This window comes from Salvelinus fontinalis, chromosome 28, assembly GCF_029448725.1.
Source record: "Salvelinus fontinalis isolate EN_2023a chromosome 28, ASM2944872v1, whole genome shotgun sequence".
Lineage (NCBI taxonomy): Eukaryota > Metazoa > Chordata > Actinopteri > Salmoniformes > Salmonidae > Salvelinus > Salvelinus fontinalis.
The window spans coordinates 33,939,337-33,957,282 of NC_074692.1; the positions used below are offsets into that span (position 1 = coordinate 33,939,337).

Below are 17,946 nucleotides of genomic sequence, written 5' to 3' on the forward strand. Positions count from 1 at the left end.
TAGTTCCGACCATGCAGTAATTTCTAACAAGCAATCTAACAATTTCACAACAACTACCTTATACACACAAGTGTAAAGGAATGAATAAGAACATGTACATAAAAATATATATGGATGAGCGATGGCCGAACGGCATAGGCAAGATGCAGTAGATGGAATAGAGTACAGTATATACATATGAGATGAGTAATGTAGGGTATGTTAACATTATATAAAGTGTCATAGTTTAAAGTGACTAGTGATACATTTATTACATCCAATGTTTAATTATTAAAGTGGCTAGAGATTTGAGTCAGTATGTTGGCAGCAGCCTCTCAATGTTAGTGATGGCTGTTTAACAGTCTGATCGCCTTGAGATAGAAGCTGTTTTCAATCTCTCGGTCCCCGCTTTGATGCACCTGTACTGACCTCGCCTTCTGGATGATAGTGGGATGAACAGGCAGTGGCTCGGGTGGTTGTTGTCCTTGATGATCTTTTTGGCCTTCCTGTGACATCGGGTGGTGTAGGTGTCCTGGAGGGCAGGTAGTTTGCCCCCGGTGATGCGTTGTGCAGACCTCACTACCCTCTGGAAAGCCTTACGGTTGTGGGCGGAGCAGTTTCCGTACCAGGCGGTGATACAGCGCTACAGGATGCTCTCGATTGTGTTTTTGGTGACAAGCCGAATTTCTTCAGCCTCCTGAGGTTGAAGAGGCGCTGCTGCGCCTTCTTCACCACGCTGTCTGTGTGGGTGGACCATTTCAGTTTGTCCGTGATGTGTACGCCAAGGAACTTAAAACTTTCCACCTTCTCCACTACTGTCCCGTTGATGTGGATAGGGGGGTGCTCCCTCTGCTGTTTCCTGAAGTCCACGATCATCTCCTTTGTTTTGTTGACGTTGAGTGTGAGGTTATTTTCCTGACACCACACTCCGAGGGCCCTCACCTCCTCCCTGTAGGCCGTCTCGTCGTTGTTGGTAATCAAGCCTACCACTGTAGTGTCGTCTGCAGGAGAGGCCTTAACAGGAAGCCAATGTAGAGAGGCTAGCACTGGACTAATATGATACATTTCTAGTCAGGATTCTAGCAGCCATGTTTAGCACTAACTGAAGCTTATTTAGTGGTTTACTCGGGTATCCGGAATGTAGAGCATTGCAGTAGTGTAATCTAGAAGTGACATGGATAGATTTTTCAGCATAATTTTTGGAAAGAAAGATTCAGATTTTTTCAATGTTACGAAGATGGAAAAAAGCTGTCCTTGAAATGTTCTTAATATGTTCGTCAAAAGAGAGATCAGGGTCCAGAGTAACAATCCATGATGAGAAGCAACCAGTGTGGACAACTACACTGCTTTTGTGTTCTGAAAGCACTATCAAATCATCCACTCCGATAGAGAAAAAAAACGATTGAAAGCGAGAATTACAATGAAAGAGAAAAAGGGCCCAAAAGAGAATAAGAGAATCCAAGTTCACGCTGTGAATAAACAATATTTCCAATTGTTCTGTAGTGAACAGTGCAGCGCAGAGCATTGTTGTTGAACATAGTGTGACTGCTACAGAATGTCAGACCACTCTCCTCTGCTCTCTTCTCCTCTCCTCTGCTCTCTTCTCCTCTCCTCTCCTCTGCTCTCTTCTCCTCTCCTCTGCTCTCTTTTCCTCTCCTCTGCTCTCTTCTTCTCTGCTCTCGTCTGCTCTCTTCTCCTCTCCACTGCTCTCTTCTCCTCTCCTCTCCTCTGCTCTCTTCTCCTCTCCTCTCCTCTCCTCTCCTCTCCTCTCCTCTCCTCTCCTCTCCTCTCCTCTCCTCTCCTCTCCTCTCCTCTCCTCTCCTCTCCTCTCCTCTCCTCTGCTCTCCTCTGCTCTGCTCTGCTCTCATCTCCTCCTCTCTTCACTCCTCCTCTCTTCTCTTCTCTTCTCTTCTTCTCTGCTCTGCTCTCCTCTCCTCTTCTCCTCTCTTCTCCTCTGCTCTGCTCTCCTCTCCTCCTTTTTCTCTTCTCCTCCTTTCTCTTTTCTTTTTCTGTCATTGTTTTTCCATGACTTTGTCTTATTTAAAAATATATATATATTGATTTAATTTGGTGGCAATTATCAGGGAAGTAGCATATACAGGTATAAGGGTAAGCAAGTCCAATATCCATCACAGCAACATCTGGCTATTTCTTCCCCACTAAGAAGATCCTCATCCCCTGTTCTTTCTCTCTCCTCTCGTTTGCTCTTCCAGCTCACGGAGGCACATGCACCGGAGACGACGCTACCGGAGGTCGGAGTCTGAGAGTTCCACGTGGCGCTCCTCCAGCACCGAGAGCAGGTAAGTCCTAGCCACTGAGACGTGCGCACACACACACAGAGACAGAACCCTGTTTTTCTTTCCATCCCCGGACATTCGGCCCGATCTGGTTTGGACTAGTCTGGTCTGGTCATGCCAAAGTGGTGACTGATGGGCCAGAGGTGACTGATGGGCCAGTGGTGACTGATGGACCAGAGGTGACTGATGGACCAGAGGTGACTGACAGGCCAGAGGTGACTGATAGGCCAGAGGTGAATGATAGGCCAGAAGTGAATGATAGGCCAGAGGTTACTGATAGGCCAGAGGTGAATGATAGGCCAGAGGTGACTGAAAGGCCAGAGGTGAATGATAGGCCAGAGGTTACTGATAGGCCAGAGGTGAATGATAGGCCAGAGGTTACTGAAAGGCCAGAGATGACTGATGGACCAGAGGTGAAAGATAGGCCAGAGGTGACTGATGGGCCAGAGGTGACTGAAAGGCCAGAGGTGAATGATAGGCCAGAGGTTACTGATAGGCCAGAGGTGAATGATAGGCCAGAGGTGACTGAAAGGCCAGAGGTGAATGATAGGCCAGAGGTTACTGATAGGCCAGAGGTGAATGATAGGCCAGAGGTTACTGAAAGGCCAGAGATGACTGATGGACCAGAGGTGAATGATAGGCCAGAGGTGACTGATAGGCCAGAGGTTACTGATAGGCCAGAGGTGAATGATAGGCCAGAGGTGACTGATAGGCCAGAGGTGACTGAAAGGCCAGAGGTGAATGATAGGCCAGAGGTTACTGATAGGCCAGAGGTGACTGATAGGCCAGAGGTGACTGAAAGGCCAGAGATGAATGATAGGCCAGAGGTGACTGATAGGCCAGAGGTGACTGATAGGCCAGAGGTTACTGAAAGGCCAGAGGTGACTGAAAGGCCAGAGATGACTGATAGGCCAGAGGTTACTGATAGGCCAGAGGTTACTGAAAGGCCAGAGGTGACTGATAGGCCAGAGGTGACTGATAGGCCAGAGGTGAATGATAGGCCAGAGGTGACTGAAAGGCCAGAGGTGAATGATAGGCCAGAGGTTACTGAAAGGCCAGAGGTGACTGATAGGCCAGAGGTGACTGAAAGGCCAGAGGTGAATGATAGGCCAGAGGTTACTGAAAGGCCAGAGGTGACTGATAGGCCAGAGGTGACTGAAAGGCCAGAGGTGAATGATAGGCCAGAGGTGACTGATAGGCCAGAGGTTACTGAAAGGCCAGAGATGACTGATAGGCCAGAGGTGACTGATAGGCCAGAGGTTACTGAAAGGCCAGAGATGACTGAAAGGCCAGAGGTGAATGATAGGCCAGAGGTTACTGAAAGGCCAGAGGTGACTGAAAGGCCAGAGGTGACTGAAAGGCCAGAGGTGACTGAAAGGCCAGAGGTGAATGATAGGCCAGAGGTGACTGAAAGGCCAGAGGTGACTGAAAGGCCAGAGGTGACTCAAAGGCCAGAGGTGACTGATAGGCTAGAGGTGAATGATAGGCCAGAGTGTGACTGACTGAAAGGCCAGTGTGTGACTGACTGATAGGGCAGAGGTGACTGATAGGCCAGAGGTGACTGATAGGCCAGAGGTGACTAATAGGCCAGAGGTGACTGATAGCCAGAGGTGACTGATAGGCCAGAGGTGAATGATAGGCCAGAGGTGACTGATAGGCCAGAGGTGACTGATAGGCCAGAGGTGACTGATAGGCCAGAGGTGACTGATAGGCCAGAGGTAACTGATAGGCCAGAGGTGACTGATAGGCCAGAGGTGTGACTGAATGAAAAGCCAGAGGTGAATGATAGGCCAGTGTGTGACTGACTGAAAGGCGAGTGTGTGACTGACTGATATGGCAGAGGTGACTGAAAGGCCAGAGGTGTGACTGACTGATAGGCCAAATGTGAATGATAGGCCAGAGGTGACTGAAAGGCCAGAGGTGTGACTGACTGAAAGGCCAGAGGTGAATGATAGGCCAGAGGTGACTAAAAGGCCAGATGTGTGACTGACTGAAAGGGCATCGGTGAAGGATAGGCCAGAGGTGACTGAAAGGCCAGTGTGTGATCGACTGATAGGGCAATAGGTGACTGAAAGGCCAGTGTGTGATCGACTGATAGGGCCAGAGGTGAATGAAAGGCCAGAGTGTGACTGACTGATAGGGCCAGAGGTGACTGAAATGCCAGTGTGTGATCGACTGATAGGGCCAGAGGTGACTGAAAGGCCAGTGTGTGACTGACGGATAGGGCCAGAGGTGACTGAAAGGCCAGAGGTGTTACTGACTGACTGACTGATAGGCCAGAGTGTGACTGACTGATAGGCCAGTGTGTGACTGACTGATAGGCCAGAATGTGACTGATTGATAGGCCAGTGTGTGACTGACTGATAGGCCAGAGTGTGACTGACTGATAGGCCAGAGTGTGACTGACTGATAGGCCAGTGGTGTGACTGACTGATAGGCCAGTGTGTGACTGACTGATATGCCAGTGTGTGACTGACTGATAGGCCAGAGGTGTGACTGACTGATAGGCCAGTGTGTGACTGACTGATAGGCCAGTGTGTGACTGACTGATAGGCCAGAGGTGTGACTGACTAATAGGCCAGTGTGTGACTGACTGATAGGCCAGAGGTGTGACTGACTGATAGGCCAGTGTGTGACTGAATAATAGGCCAGTGTGTGACTGACTGATAGCCAGTGTGTGACTGACTGATAGGCCAGTGTGTGACTGACTGATAGGGATTTGGTGGATCATTTTTTGAGTCAGTCTGGACTAGATTTAGGATTTGAGGTGATGGGTTAGGTTGGGTTAAATTCATTAGGCCTCATTAGACCTCTGTAGTGTCATTATATTAGACCTCTATAGTGTCATTATATTAGACCTCTATAGTGCCATTATATTAGACCTCTATAGTGTCATTATATTAGACCTCTATAGAGTCATTATATTAGTCCTCTATAGTGTCATTATATTAGTCCTCTATAGTGTCATTATATTAGACCTCTATAGTGTCATTATATTAGTCCTCTATAGTGTCATTATATTAGACCTCTATAGTGTCATTATATTAGACCTCTATAGTGTCATTATATTAGACCTCTATAGTGTCATTATATTAGACATCTCTTTAGTGTCATTCATCTGACATTTCATTTATTTGTTTGTTTGTTCATTAATTAATTCTGTCTTTTGTCCAATTGATCAGTCATGTGTTATTCATTCACACTGGTGACAGAGAGACGACCAAATTGAGCCCATGTTTCAAACTGAAATATTCTAAAGCCAGAGATGATTGCATTGAATCCCTTCTGGATCTCTCGATTATTGGGAGTTTACCTGCAATATTCGGCAGAGGACATCATGACCGAAATTGAACAGCAGCAGGCTTTACCCCGACCGACCGATTGCGCTCCACCGACCGTGCCGAGAGTCTGTCTGCGTCCCAAAATGGCCCCCTTCACCACATAGCGCACTACGTTAGAACAGCGGCGGCAGTGCACTGTATAGGGATTAGGGTGCCATATGGAACCCAGTCTATGTCGTATGGGGAAGACGACAGGGGGACAATCTGAATAATCTTCAATACTCAGCGATTCTACATCAACTATTTCCGTTGAAACGATTATACCCCAACTGCATTATGGAACGGTATAATCATTCTGGAGTTGTATAATCGTCAAGCCTAGCCATAAAAACCCACTTAGCTCTCCGGCTCGTGTCCACAGCTGTAGCTCTAGTTTGAAATGTGAAATACCACAACTTGGCAAGGCTGTGTCTGTGTAAATTCTCGTTCCCCTAGCTTGGCTGGTTGACTGGTATCTGTGCCAGTAGTGTTTGCATGTCTGAGGGTTAGGTTATATATCGAGCTGGTTTGTCGCACACACACACACATACACACACACACACACACACACACACACAGACACACATAGACAAAGACACACACACCGACAGAGTTGCAGGCATTAGTCTGTAAACAGCTGAGGGTTGATCCCTGTTCAGCCATAGATGACATTTACTATGAGGTTGCTGTCTGGTTCTCCTGTACAGTCTGGGGCACATCCTGAGCTGGCTGCCTGTGTCCCCCTGTCCACTGCAGTTTTTCCACTGTCAGAAACTAAGCCAATCATCACCAGTCATTAAAGTCCTTCGGATGATATTGTGACATGACTTCAACTACAGCTGTTCAAACAGTAAACATTGTCCCAGTGATTACATTACCCCAAATAGGTATTCTCACGGCTGCACAATTAGTGTTATTTTGACTAAATCGTTTTTGTCCTATCCCGAACGAGCACAGTTGGCAGTATATCTGGACGATTGTGGGCCAGAAAAGGCTCTCAGCAAAACTAAGTTTGTACCGAATTGTAGACTTTGATGTAGTGACGTTTTTAACTCCTTAATATTTGTGTCCACAGACGTCATCTGCACAAATCAGTGGATCACCCTGCCTTGGGAGGCCTAGCAGCCCTGATGGAGGATCCTGGTACATCACTGGACCACGGAGGGTTTGAGTGGGAGCCGGCCGCCAAGTCAGTGTGTAAAACAACTCCAATCTTTCGCTCCGTCCTTTCTACCAGCACCGTAAGTGTTCCTCGGGACTTTGAGTCTAAACGAAAATCCCTTCCGGTGGTATTACTCTATTAAGGTCATGTAAGACCTCTTGCTTCATTGTTTCCTTGAATATCAGATTGTTTATTAGCCCATATCCTCTCTCAAGATCAAACTATTTTACAAACAATCTTCATCAGATATACTGTAAAAAAAAATCTAATTATGTCATGGCTTTTACCTTTTTTTCTATCAACATCTTTCATCAAAATCTTTGGGAATATAGTCTTTCGAATTCCTTCGAGGGTCGATCTAAATCACTTTTGAATCCAACTAATTTTACATGGCCTGTCCAAACTCATGTTGTTTCCTGACATCTTTTTTAATGAACTCTTCATTGAGCAGTGATGTCATCTGTTCTTGTTTTTCTGTTTTAATCTAACACCATTAAATAATCACAAACATAGCAGAAACAGCCCCCGGTGAACTTGCTGGTGTTAGGCAGCTAATGATAATGTGCAGAGGATGCAGTCAAACTGTTTTTTGTGAAAAGCTAATGGGTAAAGAATGAGTTGAAATGATCAGCACAATGACCGATTCCAACACATACTGTAGCCGTTTATTGTGTCTTCAATTCAGCTGTATTTCTTGAGCTCATGCATATAAGTACTAGTTCTTTTCATGAAAACGCAAATTTTTATTGACTGTTTATGGATTGCTATTGGCCCAGCATTGCAGCAGTATTGGAGACTTGGGTGATAGTGATCGGTCAGATCTAAAAGACTTAGCAGTGGCTACAACTTACTTTTGAAAGTGTCCGTTTCCTAGGTTCTTTATTACTGGGAATGTATTTGATTTTAAACACAGCTCAGCTCCGTTTGTTGGTTGACTCATTGTCTCAGGCTCGCTGAGGCGTGAGATATATTTAATTTCTCTCCAGTGATCATTAAATTATGCTAATTACTCCCCAGATGTTTTTCATCACAGACCACAGGGTTGGTAATTGAAATGCAATAAGCTATAGACCAACGGTGACGCATGCTTTGTATTCTAAACACAACCTCTTTTTTGGGGGGGATTATCTACAATTGGTTAACTACGTGGCAATATTACTACGTTTTTTCACTTTGTGTTAATTTTCAAGGGTTTTAATTAAATTCACCGTCAATGAAAGTAGATTAGTCCTAATTTTAATACGGATACGGTAGTAATAGTTTAGAAAGTCTTTAATTTCTGGGGTATGTTGGATATTTCCTCCCAGTCAATGCAGCCCACAAAGGGAAAGGTGGGTATGAACAGAACAAACACACTGATTAACTCCCAGGTAGTTTCAATACTGAATATGTGGCAGATATTAAAACGGCTTCTCAACTGCTACATATTCCAAATGGACTTAACAAAATGGTGGGTGTGGGTGTTTAGGGTTGCTTTCAGTGCAACTGGTGGTTACGTTGAGAAACTAGTGTTCTGATTGCCAGCAGAAGAACACTGACTGTTAGGACAGTACTTGAGGAGCAAGATTGAATCGATTGAAGAATATTTGTCAGTGGCTTGTGATGGCTGGTTTTGTTTTGATGTTTTCCCTGGGGTTTTCAGTGTTAGTTATGGTCTGATGTTGCAGCCTGGGGTTTTCAGTGTTAGTTATGGTCTGATGTTGCAGCCTGGGGTTTTCAGTGTTAGTTATGGTCTGATGTTGCAGCCTGGGGTTTTCAGTGTTAGTTATGGTCTGATGTTGCAGCCTGGGGTTTTCAGTGTTAGTTATGGTCTGATGTTGCAGCCTGGGGTTTTCAGTGTTAGTTATGGTCTGATGTTGCAGCCTGGGGTTTTCAGTGTTAGTTATGGTCTGATGTTGCAGCCTGGGGTTTTCAGTGTTAGTTATGGTCTGATGTTGCAGCCTGGGGTTTTCAGTGTTAGTTATGGTCTGATGTTGCAGCCTGGGGACTGGATTATCTGAAAAAGACTTAGGGAGGGCAGAGTTTAATCAATCTACTATGAGCGATTTGCAATCGATAGGTAAAGAGAGATTATAATCTGTTTGGAGGGAATGAATTTGGGTTAGCCAAACATTCAATCATTTGGTCTCTTAGTTCAGAGGTCTCTTAGTCTCTTGGTCTCTTAGTTCTCTTCAGCAGGAAAAACATTTATTTTATTCCTGTATAGTCCTTAGCAACTACTCTTAAACGAATTAACTTACTTTAGTAAAAACAAAAGCTACAGTCTAGTTTACAAAACTGGTATGAATAGCTATTCTAAAGTACATTAAGTTTGGCCTCACAGACGTGTAACGTGTATTCAAGATTGACTACACAATAAAAGCTTGTTATGGGCTTCTAGCCCCGAGAAAACTCTTAAACAATCTCAGTTATGGGAAGAAAAGGACCATGCCAATAACAGTAACTGGCTCTGGGTTTGAAGAGAGGGTTATTGTCTTTCTCTTGCAATTTACGACTCTAATGATGCACTTATGTTGCCCGCTCTTCCCTTTCTCTTACACCTTACCTACTTAAGGAGGAAATCTTGATTGGTAAGTCGATGCTATCCGCAGACTTAGGGATTTACTGTACCTTAGGGTTCGCTGCAGGCTAATTATTTTCTTCTTGCAGGGAAAAAAGCACAATCTGTCCTATTCTGAGGACTTTCTAAGTTAGACTGATGGGATATCTCTGTCTTCAGTCCTTTTCATTTCCACATAATGCCCATTTTGTGATGTTTGTTCAATGTTCTTTAAAACAGGCTTTGTAATGGGGTCGTTGTTGTTCCTTCTCTTGTACTTCTCTCTTTCTCTCACTGGACTTAGCTAAAGCCGTTGGTAGTTTCTATTCACACACTAGTAACTCTTCTTTATGTTCTGTTATTTTGTTCTTCCTTTCATATGTTTGTTTTAGTTCAGTTTATTAAAAAAATATATATATTAAAAAAATCTTTCAATTTGGTTCAGTTTAGTTTTACTTTCCAAGTTATTCGCATGACACAAATTTGCATGACGTCTATAATCTTTTCAAGTTCTCTGTCCCCCCCCCCCCTAAAAAATATATATATATATTCTCTGTGTTTTGGAAGGGAAATACGTGCATTTGTAGAGTATTCCCAATGCATCATACAGGTAGTTGCTTATTGAACTAAACGAAAAAAGAAAAAAAAACATCTCTGGAAGTAAAGCAACATCCTCTTTCTGTCTGTTTACAGGTCTTGCAGTCAAAACCTGGCGGTGAGGTTTTAAACACAACAGTGATTCTCCGACACACTTTGTCCAATCAGAGCAAAGGACCACAGGATTACGATTCCGGGAACGACACGTCTTCCCCACCATCGACCAAAACCGGCATTTCACAGTCAAACGTCATCGGCGACAAAAAGGTCCTTTGCCATGCGCCGGCTTCACCGGAGAAACTGAAGTTCAGGGACGGAGACAACGCGTCCGACTCTGGGAACTCTGTGACCAGCTATGCTTCCCTGTGTAAACCTCTGCATGTGGAAGGTGGTTTGTCTACTGCAACTTTCAACAGGAACGGCAAGAGGTGAGCTTTCCATCCTTAAAGAATATCGTACTATAGGTGATGAAAAGTGCTACTTGAAGTCAAGGACCAGAAATGTTCCTAGATTTACTTTTTTCTCAAAATGTAAGCCATCCATATACATAGTGTAAGGAGGACATCTCTATATTTTCACAATTGCAGCAGACATTGATTAAACATTGATGGAATTCCACTGTTATCATTGCAGTGAGCCGGTGAAGACTTCAGGATGTGGAGCCAAGGTGGGGAGACCTCAGAAGACTGTCTCCATCTCTCCGTTGAGGACGGTCACCTCTTCACGTAAGAGGACTAAAGCCAACTCCTCCAGCAGCAGCAGCAGAAGCAGGAGTAGATCCTCTGGGAGCTCCAGACACTCTGGACGCTACTCTCAAAGCCGATCGCTGTCATCTGCCAGGTTGGTTTCACTTAGGTTCTAATGTACTTCACTGACACCTCCAGTAGCCACTTGAAATAATGTGGGCTTTCCCTGAGCTCCATTGAAGTAAATGTGTTGTGCTTTGTCTTAAGGTCATACTCCCGTTCACCGAGCTACTCAGCTGGTTTGAGAAGGAAAGGAAGTGTAGGCAGTGGTAGGTCCAGAGGAAGATACTCCAGGAACAGTGAAGACAGGTAAAAAAAAGCTTTGCATATCTACTCTAGCTCAGGTAACCACTTCTGGCACTACTATTGTACTAGCATGATGATAGCAGAAGGTGCCAGTATGGTGGGTTTAAAATATATACAAATTATAGAATTGCTAATGAGAGATGCCATCTGACATTGGTAGGGTCCGAGAGAGGAAGAGGGACCCCAGCTCCTGGGAGAAAGATGTGAAACACAACAGTCAGAAGCATAGCGGGAAGAGGCAAAAACGCAGGTCCTACTCTCCCATGAGAAAAAGGAGGAGAGATTCACCCAGTCACCTGGAAGCCAGGAGGATAACCAGGTCTGCTATTCTCTTTTCAGCTGATACACTTTCACACATTTGTGACAGGCATGTTTTTATTCTTTTATTATTTTACTATACTTGGTATAAACGTATTCATTCTAACCACAGACTCAAGCCTGGTTCGCTCCTAACTGAGTCCCTTTTATTTTAATCATCGACAATGGCCCCCAGTTTGCCTCAAAGACTGTTGAAGGACTGGACTGTAAAAGGAAGGCAATAAACCTGATTCCTTGTCTACTAGTCTAAACAAGCTGCAATGGATCAAGCGAGACAGCTCCAGTGCATTCGGAAAGTATTCAGACCTCTTGACTGTTTCTACATTTTGTTACTTTCATCCTTATTGTAAAATTGATTAAATCACCCCCCCCCCCCCCATCATTAACCTACCCCATAATGACAAAGAAAAAACAGATGTTTTTATTTAAAAGTGTTGCTAATTTATAAATAAATAAAAAACGGACATATCACATTTACATAAGTATTCAGACCCCTTTACTCAGTACTTTGTTGAAGCACCTTTGGCAGCAATAACAGCCTTGAGTCTTCTTGGGTGTGACGCTACAAGCTTGGCACACCTGTATTTGGGGAGTATCTCCCATTCTTCTCTGCCGATCTCAGGTTGGATGGGCAGTGTCGCTGCACAGCTATGTTCAGGTCTCCAGAGATGCTCAATCGGGTTCAAGTCCGGGCTCTGACTGGGCCACAAGAACATTCAGAGACTTGTCCCGAAGCCACTCCTGCGTTGGTTTGGCTGTGTGCATATGGTCGTTGTCCTGGTGGAAAGTGAACCTTCGCCCCAGTCTGAGGATCTGAGCACCGAACAGCAGGTTTTCATCAAGGAGCTCTCTGTACTTTGCTTCGTTCATATTACCCTCAATCCTGACTAGTCTCCCATGCAGATGAAAAACATCCCCACAGCATGATGCTGCCACCACCATTTATTTATTTATTTTTATTTTACCATTATTTTACCAGGTAAGTTGACTGAGAACACGTTCTCATTTGCAGCAACGACCTGGGGAATAGTTACAGGGGAGAGGAGGGGGATGAATGAGCCAATTGTAAACTGGGGATTGTTAGGTGACCATGATGGTTTGAGGGCCAGATTGGGAATTTAGCCAGGACACCAGGGTTAACACCCCTACTCTTACGATAAGTGCCATGGGATCTTTAATGACCTCAGAGAGTCAGGACACCCGTTTAACGTCCCATCCGAAAGACGGCACCCTATACAGGACAGTGTCCCCAATCACTGCCCTGGGGCATTGGGATATATTTTTTTTTTTAGACCAGAGGAGAGAGTGCCTCCTACTGGCCCTCCAACACCACTTCCAGCAGCATCTGGTCTCCCATCCAGGGACTGACCAGGACCAACCCTGCTTAGCTTCAGAAGCAAGCCAGCAGTGGTATGCAGGGTGGTATGCTGCTGGCTTGCACCATGCTTCACCGTAGGGATGGTGCCAGGTTTCCTCCAGATGTGACTCTTGGCATTCAGGCCAATGAGTTTGATCTTGGTTTCATTAGACCAGAGAATCTTGTTTCTCATGGTCTGAGAGTTCTTTAGGTGCCTTTTGGAAAACTCCAAGCTGGCTGTCGTGTGCCTTTTACTGAGGAGTGGCTTCCGTCTGGCCACTACCATAAAGGCCTGATTGGTGGAGTGCTGCAGAGATGTTTTCCTTGTGGAAGGTTGTCCCAGCTCCACAGAGGAACTCTGAAGTTCTGTCAGAGTGGCCATTGGGTTCTTGGTCACCTCCCTTAACAAGGCCCTTCTCCCCCGATTGCTCAGTTTGGCCGGGCGGCCAGCTCTAGGAAGAGTCTTGGTGGTTCCAAACTCGTTTCATTTAAGAATGATTGAGGCCGCTGTGTTCTTGGGGACCTTCTATGCTGCAATATTATTTTGGTACCCTTCCCCAAATCTAACCCTCAATACAATCCTGTCTCGAATCTCTAAGGACATTTCCTTTGACCTCATGGCTTGGTTTTTGCTCTGACATGCACTGTCAACTGTGGGACCTTAAATAGACAGGTGTGTGCCTTTCCAAATCATGCCCAATCAATTGAATTTACCACAAGTGAACTCCAGTCAAGTTGTAGAAATGTCTTAAGGATGATCAATGGAAACAGGATGCACCTGAGCTCAATTTTGAGTCTCATAGCAAAGGGTCTGAATACTTATGTAAATAAGGTATTTCAGTTTTTGCTTTGTCATTCTGGGGTGTTGTGATGTCATTATGGGGTATTGTGATGTCATTATGGGGTTTTGTTTGTAGATTGATGAGGAAGATGTTTTAATTAATCCATTTTAGAATAAAGCTGTAACGTAACAAAATGTGGGAAAAGTCAAGGGGTCTGAATACCTTCCAAAAGCAGTGTAAATGAAACAGTTCTGCTCATGATTATGCATTGAAATGTTCACAGTATAATGTTGTTTCAAGGTGTGACAGCTATATCTAAAATAACTTTCTCCTGACCTGAACACGAGCTGAAATAATTTTCTGAAGAAAGTGTAACATAACAATCCAGGCATGATTACTTAGGCCGGTATTCAATCAATGTGGTGTTCACCCTGTATGTTAAGAAAAAGCTATGATTTCATGACAATATCCAATTTCCAATGACCATGAGAGGAATGTGGTTAGCACCTCCGATTCAGCAGAAACATTCAGAATGAAACCGCAATGCATGTTTTCCAAAATCTTTGCAGTTGATTGAATTTCAACTTATTTTTCACATTTTGTATGTGTTTAGTCCAATCCCTCTCATGCTAACCATCTCTCTGATTCCTCACAGTGCCAGGAAGAGACCCATCCCCTACTTCCGTCCCAGTCCTTCGTCCAGCAGTCGCTCTACCAGCGTATCCTCTTGGAGCAGCCTCTTCACAAGGAGCCGCAGCCCCAGCCCTGGCCTCTGCCTCAGCCGATCCAGGAGTAGGAGCCGAGGAAGAAGTAGGAGTTACTCCTCCTACAGGAGCTACAGTCGCAGCTCGTCTTGGAACTCCATCTTTGGGAGTCGGAGCCGGAGTCGGAGCTATGACTCGTTGGATGGTTACAGCAAGAACAAGAACCGGCGCTGAGTTATAAAACAGACTGAGGAAGAGGAGACTGACTTATCAGCAGACTGAGTTAGCAACAGACTGAGTTATCAACAGACTGAAGAGGAGACTGCACTATGATTCCCCAAGTCAACAGGAGAACAGCGAAAGTATGGGGACATGTTTTCATCTCTTTGCATCATTCCATGTTAGATCTCTGAGCGAGAACCTTCAAGCAATTGTTTTACCATACATTGAATTGCTTGGCAGATGAATTACCATTTGAATTGTACCAGTGCTGTTCACATTGCCCAGACAGAAACCATTGGAAATAGATTGATTGAATTTTGTCTTTCGTTCATTTTTGTCCATCCCCAGTGCAATGTCCAGAGACAGTTTTGTCTTGTGACACTCTTCCTCTGACATCCATGAGTGAAATGAAGGATGAAGGAGCACCATTCATTTTTACCCTTTGATAAACTCTTTGTTTCATAAGAACTCTTACGTTTAATTTATGATCTGGGATGTGCACTAGAAAGGTCTTTTGGGACAATTTCAGTAGGTTTGTGAATGTGTGTATTTTCAAACAGCGTGTTTTTCAGCAACGTAGAAAAAGGTGGGTTGCTTCTCTGATCCCAGCTCTTCAGAAGGTAGAACACAAACATGCCTCCTCTGAGAAATGGAGGAGGAGGAGGAGGAGGAGGAGGAGGAGGAGGAGGAGGAGGAGGAGGAGGTGGTCCCGGTGGCAAACAAACTGCTTGTCAGCTCAAATACCAGTTTTATTTATCCTCTGATCAAGTGGAAACCATTTGAAATGTCATTCCTTGTAAAATGATGGTGAATTAACAAATCACTCTGCAGAAGACCAGGACTGAGAAAGGCGTTTGTCATGATCCAGATATCCTGAAAATGTCCAGGAAAGCATTATTTTCCCTTACAACCCCGAGTGACACTGAACAATTTCGATATCTGAATTGCAACACCTGGGGTAGGGGTTAAATGACAATTTAAACACTGATTCATATTTAGGTTGTCATATTTTTTCATTCATCTTGGTGGTTATGTATTAATGTATTTATTTATGGTTGATCTTTATGTGTTCTATGAGTTCTATGTGTTCTATGAGTTCTATGTGTTCTATGAGTTCTATAAGTTCTATGTGTTCTGAGTTCTATGTGTTCTATGTGTTGTATGAGTTATATGAGTTATATGAGTTCAATAAGTTATATGGGTTCTATGTGTTCTATGAGTTCTATGTGTTCTATGAGTTTGATTCCTTTGACTAAAACTTGAATAAGAGAGAGTGTTGAAAGGTTTTACTCTTTTGACAGAGAGGAAATTCAACATTGGATGAATCTACTATTTTGTATAACGGTCTGAAACAGCACTCTAACATAATTTGCTTGAATTGAGTTTGGTAATGAGTTTGGTATTTCAGAACCTCATCGGTCTTGTTTTGTTGCCTGTCCGAAGGACAATTTAAAAAATGTTTTAGTGTCCTGCATACTTGTAACGTGTTTACAATCATATTTCTGCATTTGTGTCACCTCTCAGTAATGGTATCTGTTTGTTTCTATGCAACACCATTATGTCACTGGGGTTCTACTCTGTCTATGATGTGATGTTATGGTCTGAATGAAGAAAGTTCCAGTTTAAACTCTACAATGGACAGTCTGAATGCCAGTCTGTTTGTGCTTTCACGCCAACTCAATGTCACCCATTGAAAGTAATGGAGTTGGCAAGAGATCAAACCGATCTGGGACCAGGCTACAATAAACAATGTAATGGCATATAGATTCAGACAATACTACTTCACTTTTTTTGAAATGTTACCTTCAACTATTCCCCTCTTCTCTTTTGAGGGGAATGCTATTTTGTTCAGAGGATGTCCTATAAAAAGCCACAACCGAGAATACAGAAAAAAAGAAAGAGGAAACTAAAAGCTTGTGTGTCAGAGAAGACAACCCCAACCATGACTTTTAGCCTCAATGAATAGTCTACTGTATTTGTTAAATTATATATTATGTGGGCTCGTAGTGCACTGTTTGAATAAAATTAGTATTTAGAACCGCTGTTCCTGCCCGTACTGTATATCATTGAAATGGTTTTATTTCTGTATTATGTCTAATCTGTCACATTGTATATCTTCGTTCAGTGTGTGCTCCAGGCAAGAGGGTCTGTTCTCTATGCATTGTACTGTATAATCATCTGAGGTCCTTTATCTGAATGTTCAATGACTTGTCCAAAAGTATAGATATATTGGGAGGAAGATGACAAGTATTTTACATGGTAGTTATGCTTTTAGGTGAACCACTCCCTCGAGGCCCTAAAATACCATTCCATGAGGTAAAGTGTAAACTATAAAATGTATATGTAATTACTGTGGTGTAAATATGCATCGGCACTGTATACATTAATTATATGAGGGATGAAGTATAATTAATTTAGAATTTGTGGAATAGTCAATCAAATGATCAATGAATCTACACATGTACTGGTATGGTAAACTTGGTAAACACATGTACTGGTATGGTAAACTTGGTAAACACATGTACTGGTATGGTAAACTTGGTAAACACATGTACTGGTATGGTAAACTTGGTAAACACATGTACTGGTATGGTAAACTTGGTAAACACATGTACTGTGTGTAGATACATTGCCTCACTGTTGTCAGCTCAGCTGTAAGCGCTCTGATTTTCCATCACCATTACTAGGCTATATGATGTGTTTCTATAATGGCCATTGAACTTCTACTGAAAGAAAAATAATCGAGTATCAAGGCACAAGTCGTGACCAAAATGCAGACACAGGAGGCACATGGTTGGAGTCTTACAATGTTTATTAATCCAAAAGGAGTAGGCAAGAGAATGGTCGTGGACAGGCAAAAAGGTCAAAACCAGATCAGAGTCCCAGAGGTACAGAGTGGCAGACAGGCTCGTGGTCAAGGCAGGCAGAATGGTCAGGCAGGCGGGTACAGAGTCCAGAAACAGGCAAGGGTCAAAATCGTGAGACTAGAAAAAAATGAGAATAGAAAAAAGTAGGAGAACGTGGGAAACCGCTGGTTGACTTGGAACATACAAGACTTACTGGCACAGAGAGACAGGAGACACAGGGATAAATACACTGGGGAAAATAGGCGACACCTGGAGGGGGTGGAGACAATAACGAGGACAGGTGAAACAGATCAGGGTGTGACAGCGAGCCAAGAAAGCATTTGGGAAACTGGGGGGGAATTGAGAAATATTGGAAACTATATCAGTGGGTTATATAGGTCTTTGTGCTTGAACTCCATGCCTGATCATGTTGAAAACAGAAGGTTAAATAACAAGGCGCATGATAAGACTGATGCTCCAGTGTGTTAAATGATGCAGTCTCTCATTTTCTCTGTGAATGAGCAATAATGTGGAGATGGAGAGCCAGGATGCGTTTTCCCACTGGCACACAGCAGGGTGTCAGTGTGAGCTTGACTTGTTGTAATGCTTCAGCTGAAATCGGATTGTCCTCCCCTTGAACCCGTAAAATAAACCCTTATCCCTCCCCTTCCCATATATTGTGAGCAATTATTTATATATACAATAGATGACTGACAGGGAGGCGCTGTTTAGAAGCCACCATGCCTCCATCTTGGCACTACCCCACCCATT

At 43.8% G+C, this 17,946-nt stretch overlaps 1 protein-coding gene across 2 annotated transcripts in view; it reads left to right on the forward strand.

Annotated features, from left to right (window-relative positions):
* The window catches only part of LOC129826622 (serine/arginine repetitive matrix protein 4-like), a 131,580-nt gene extending 113,730 nt beyond the window's left edge, over positions 1-17,850 (forward strand). For both annotated transcript variants that reach the window (XM_055887543.1, XM_055887544.1), the window contains 7 exons: positions 2,193-2,279; positions 6,672-6,837; positions 9,991-10,322; positions 10,528-10,734; positions 10,848-10,949; positions 11,107-11,265; positions 14,059-17,850. In XM_055887543.1, coding sequence (XP_055743518.1) covers positions 2,193-2,279; positions 6,672-6,837; positions 9,991-10,322; positions 10,528-10,734; positions 10,848-10,949; positions 11,107-11,265; positions 14,059-14,341 — 1,336 coding nt within the window. In that variant the 3' untranslated portion in view covers positions 14,342-17,850. The remainder of the gene's footprint in view (positions 1-2,192; positions 2,280-6,671; positions 6,838-9,990; positions 10,323-10,527; positions 10,735-10,847; positions 10,950-11,106; positions 11,266-14,058) is intronic.
* Positions 17,851-17,946: the final 96 nt, after the last annotated feature.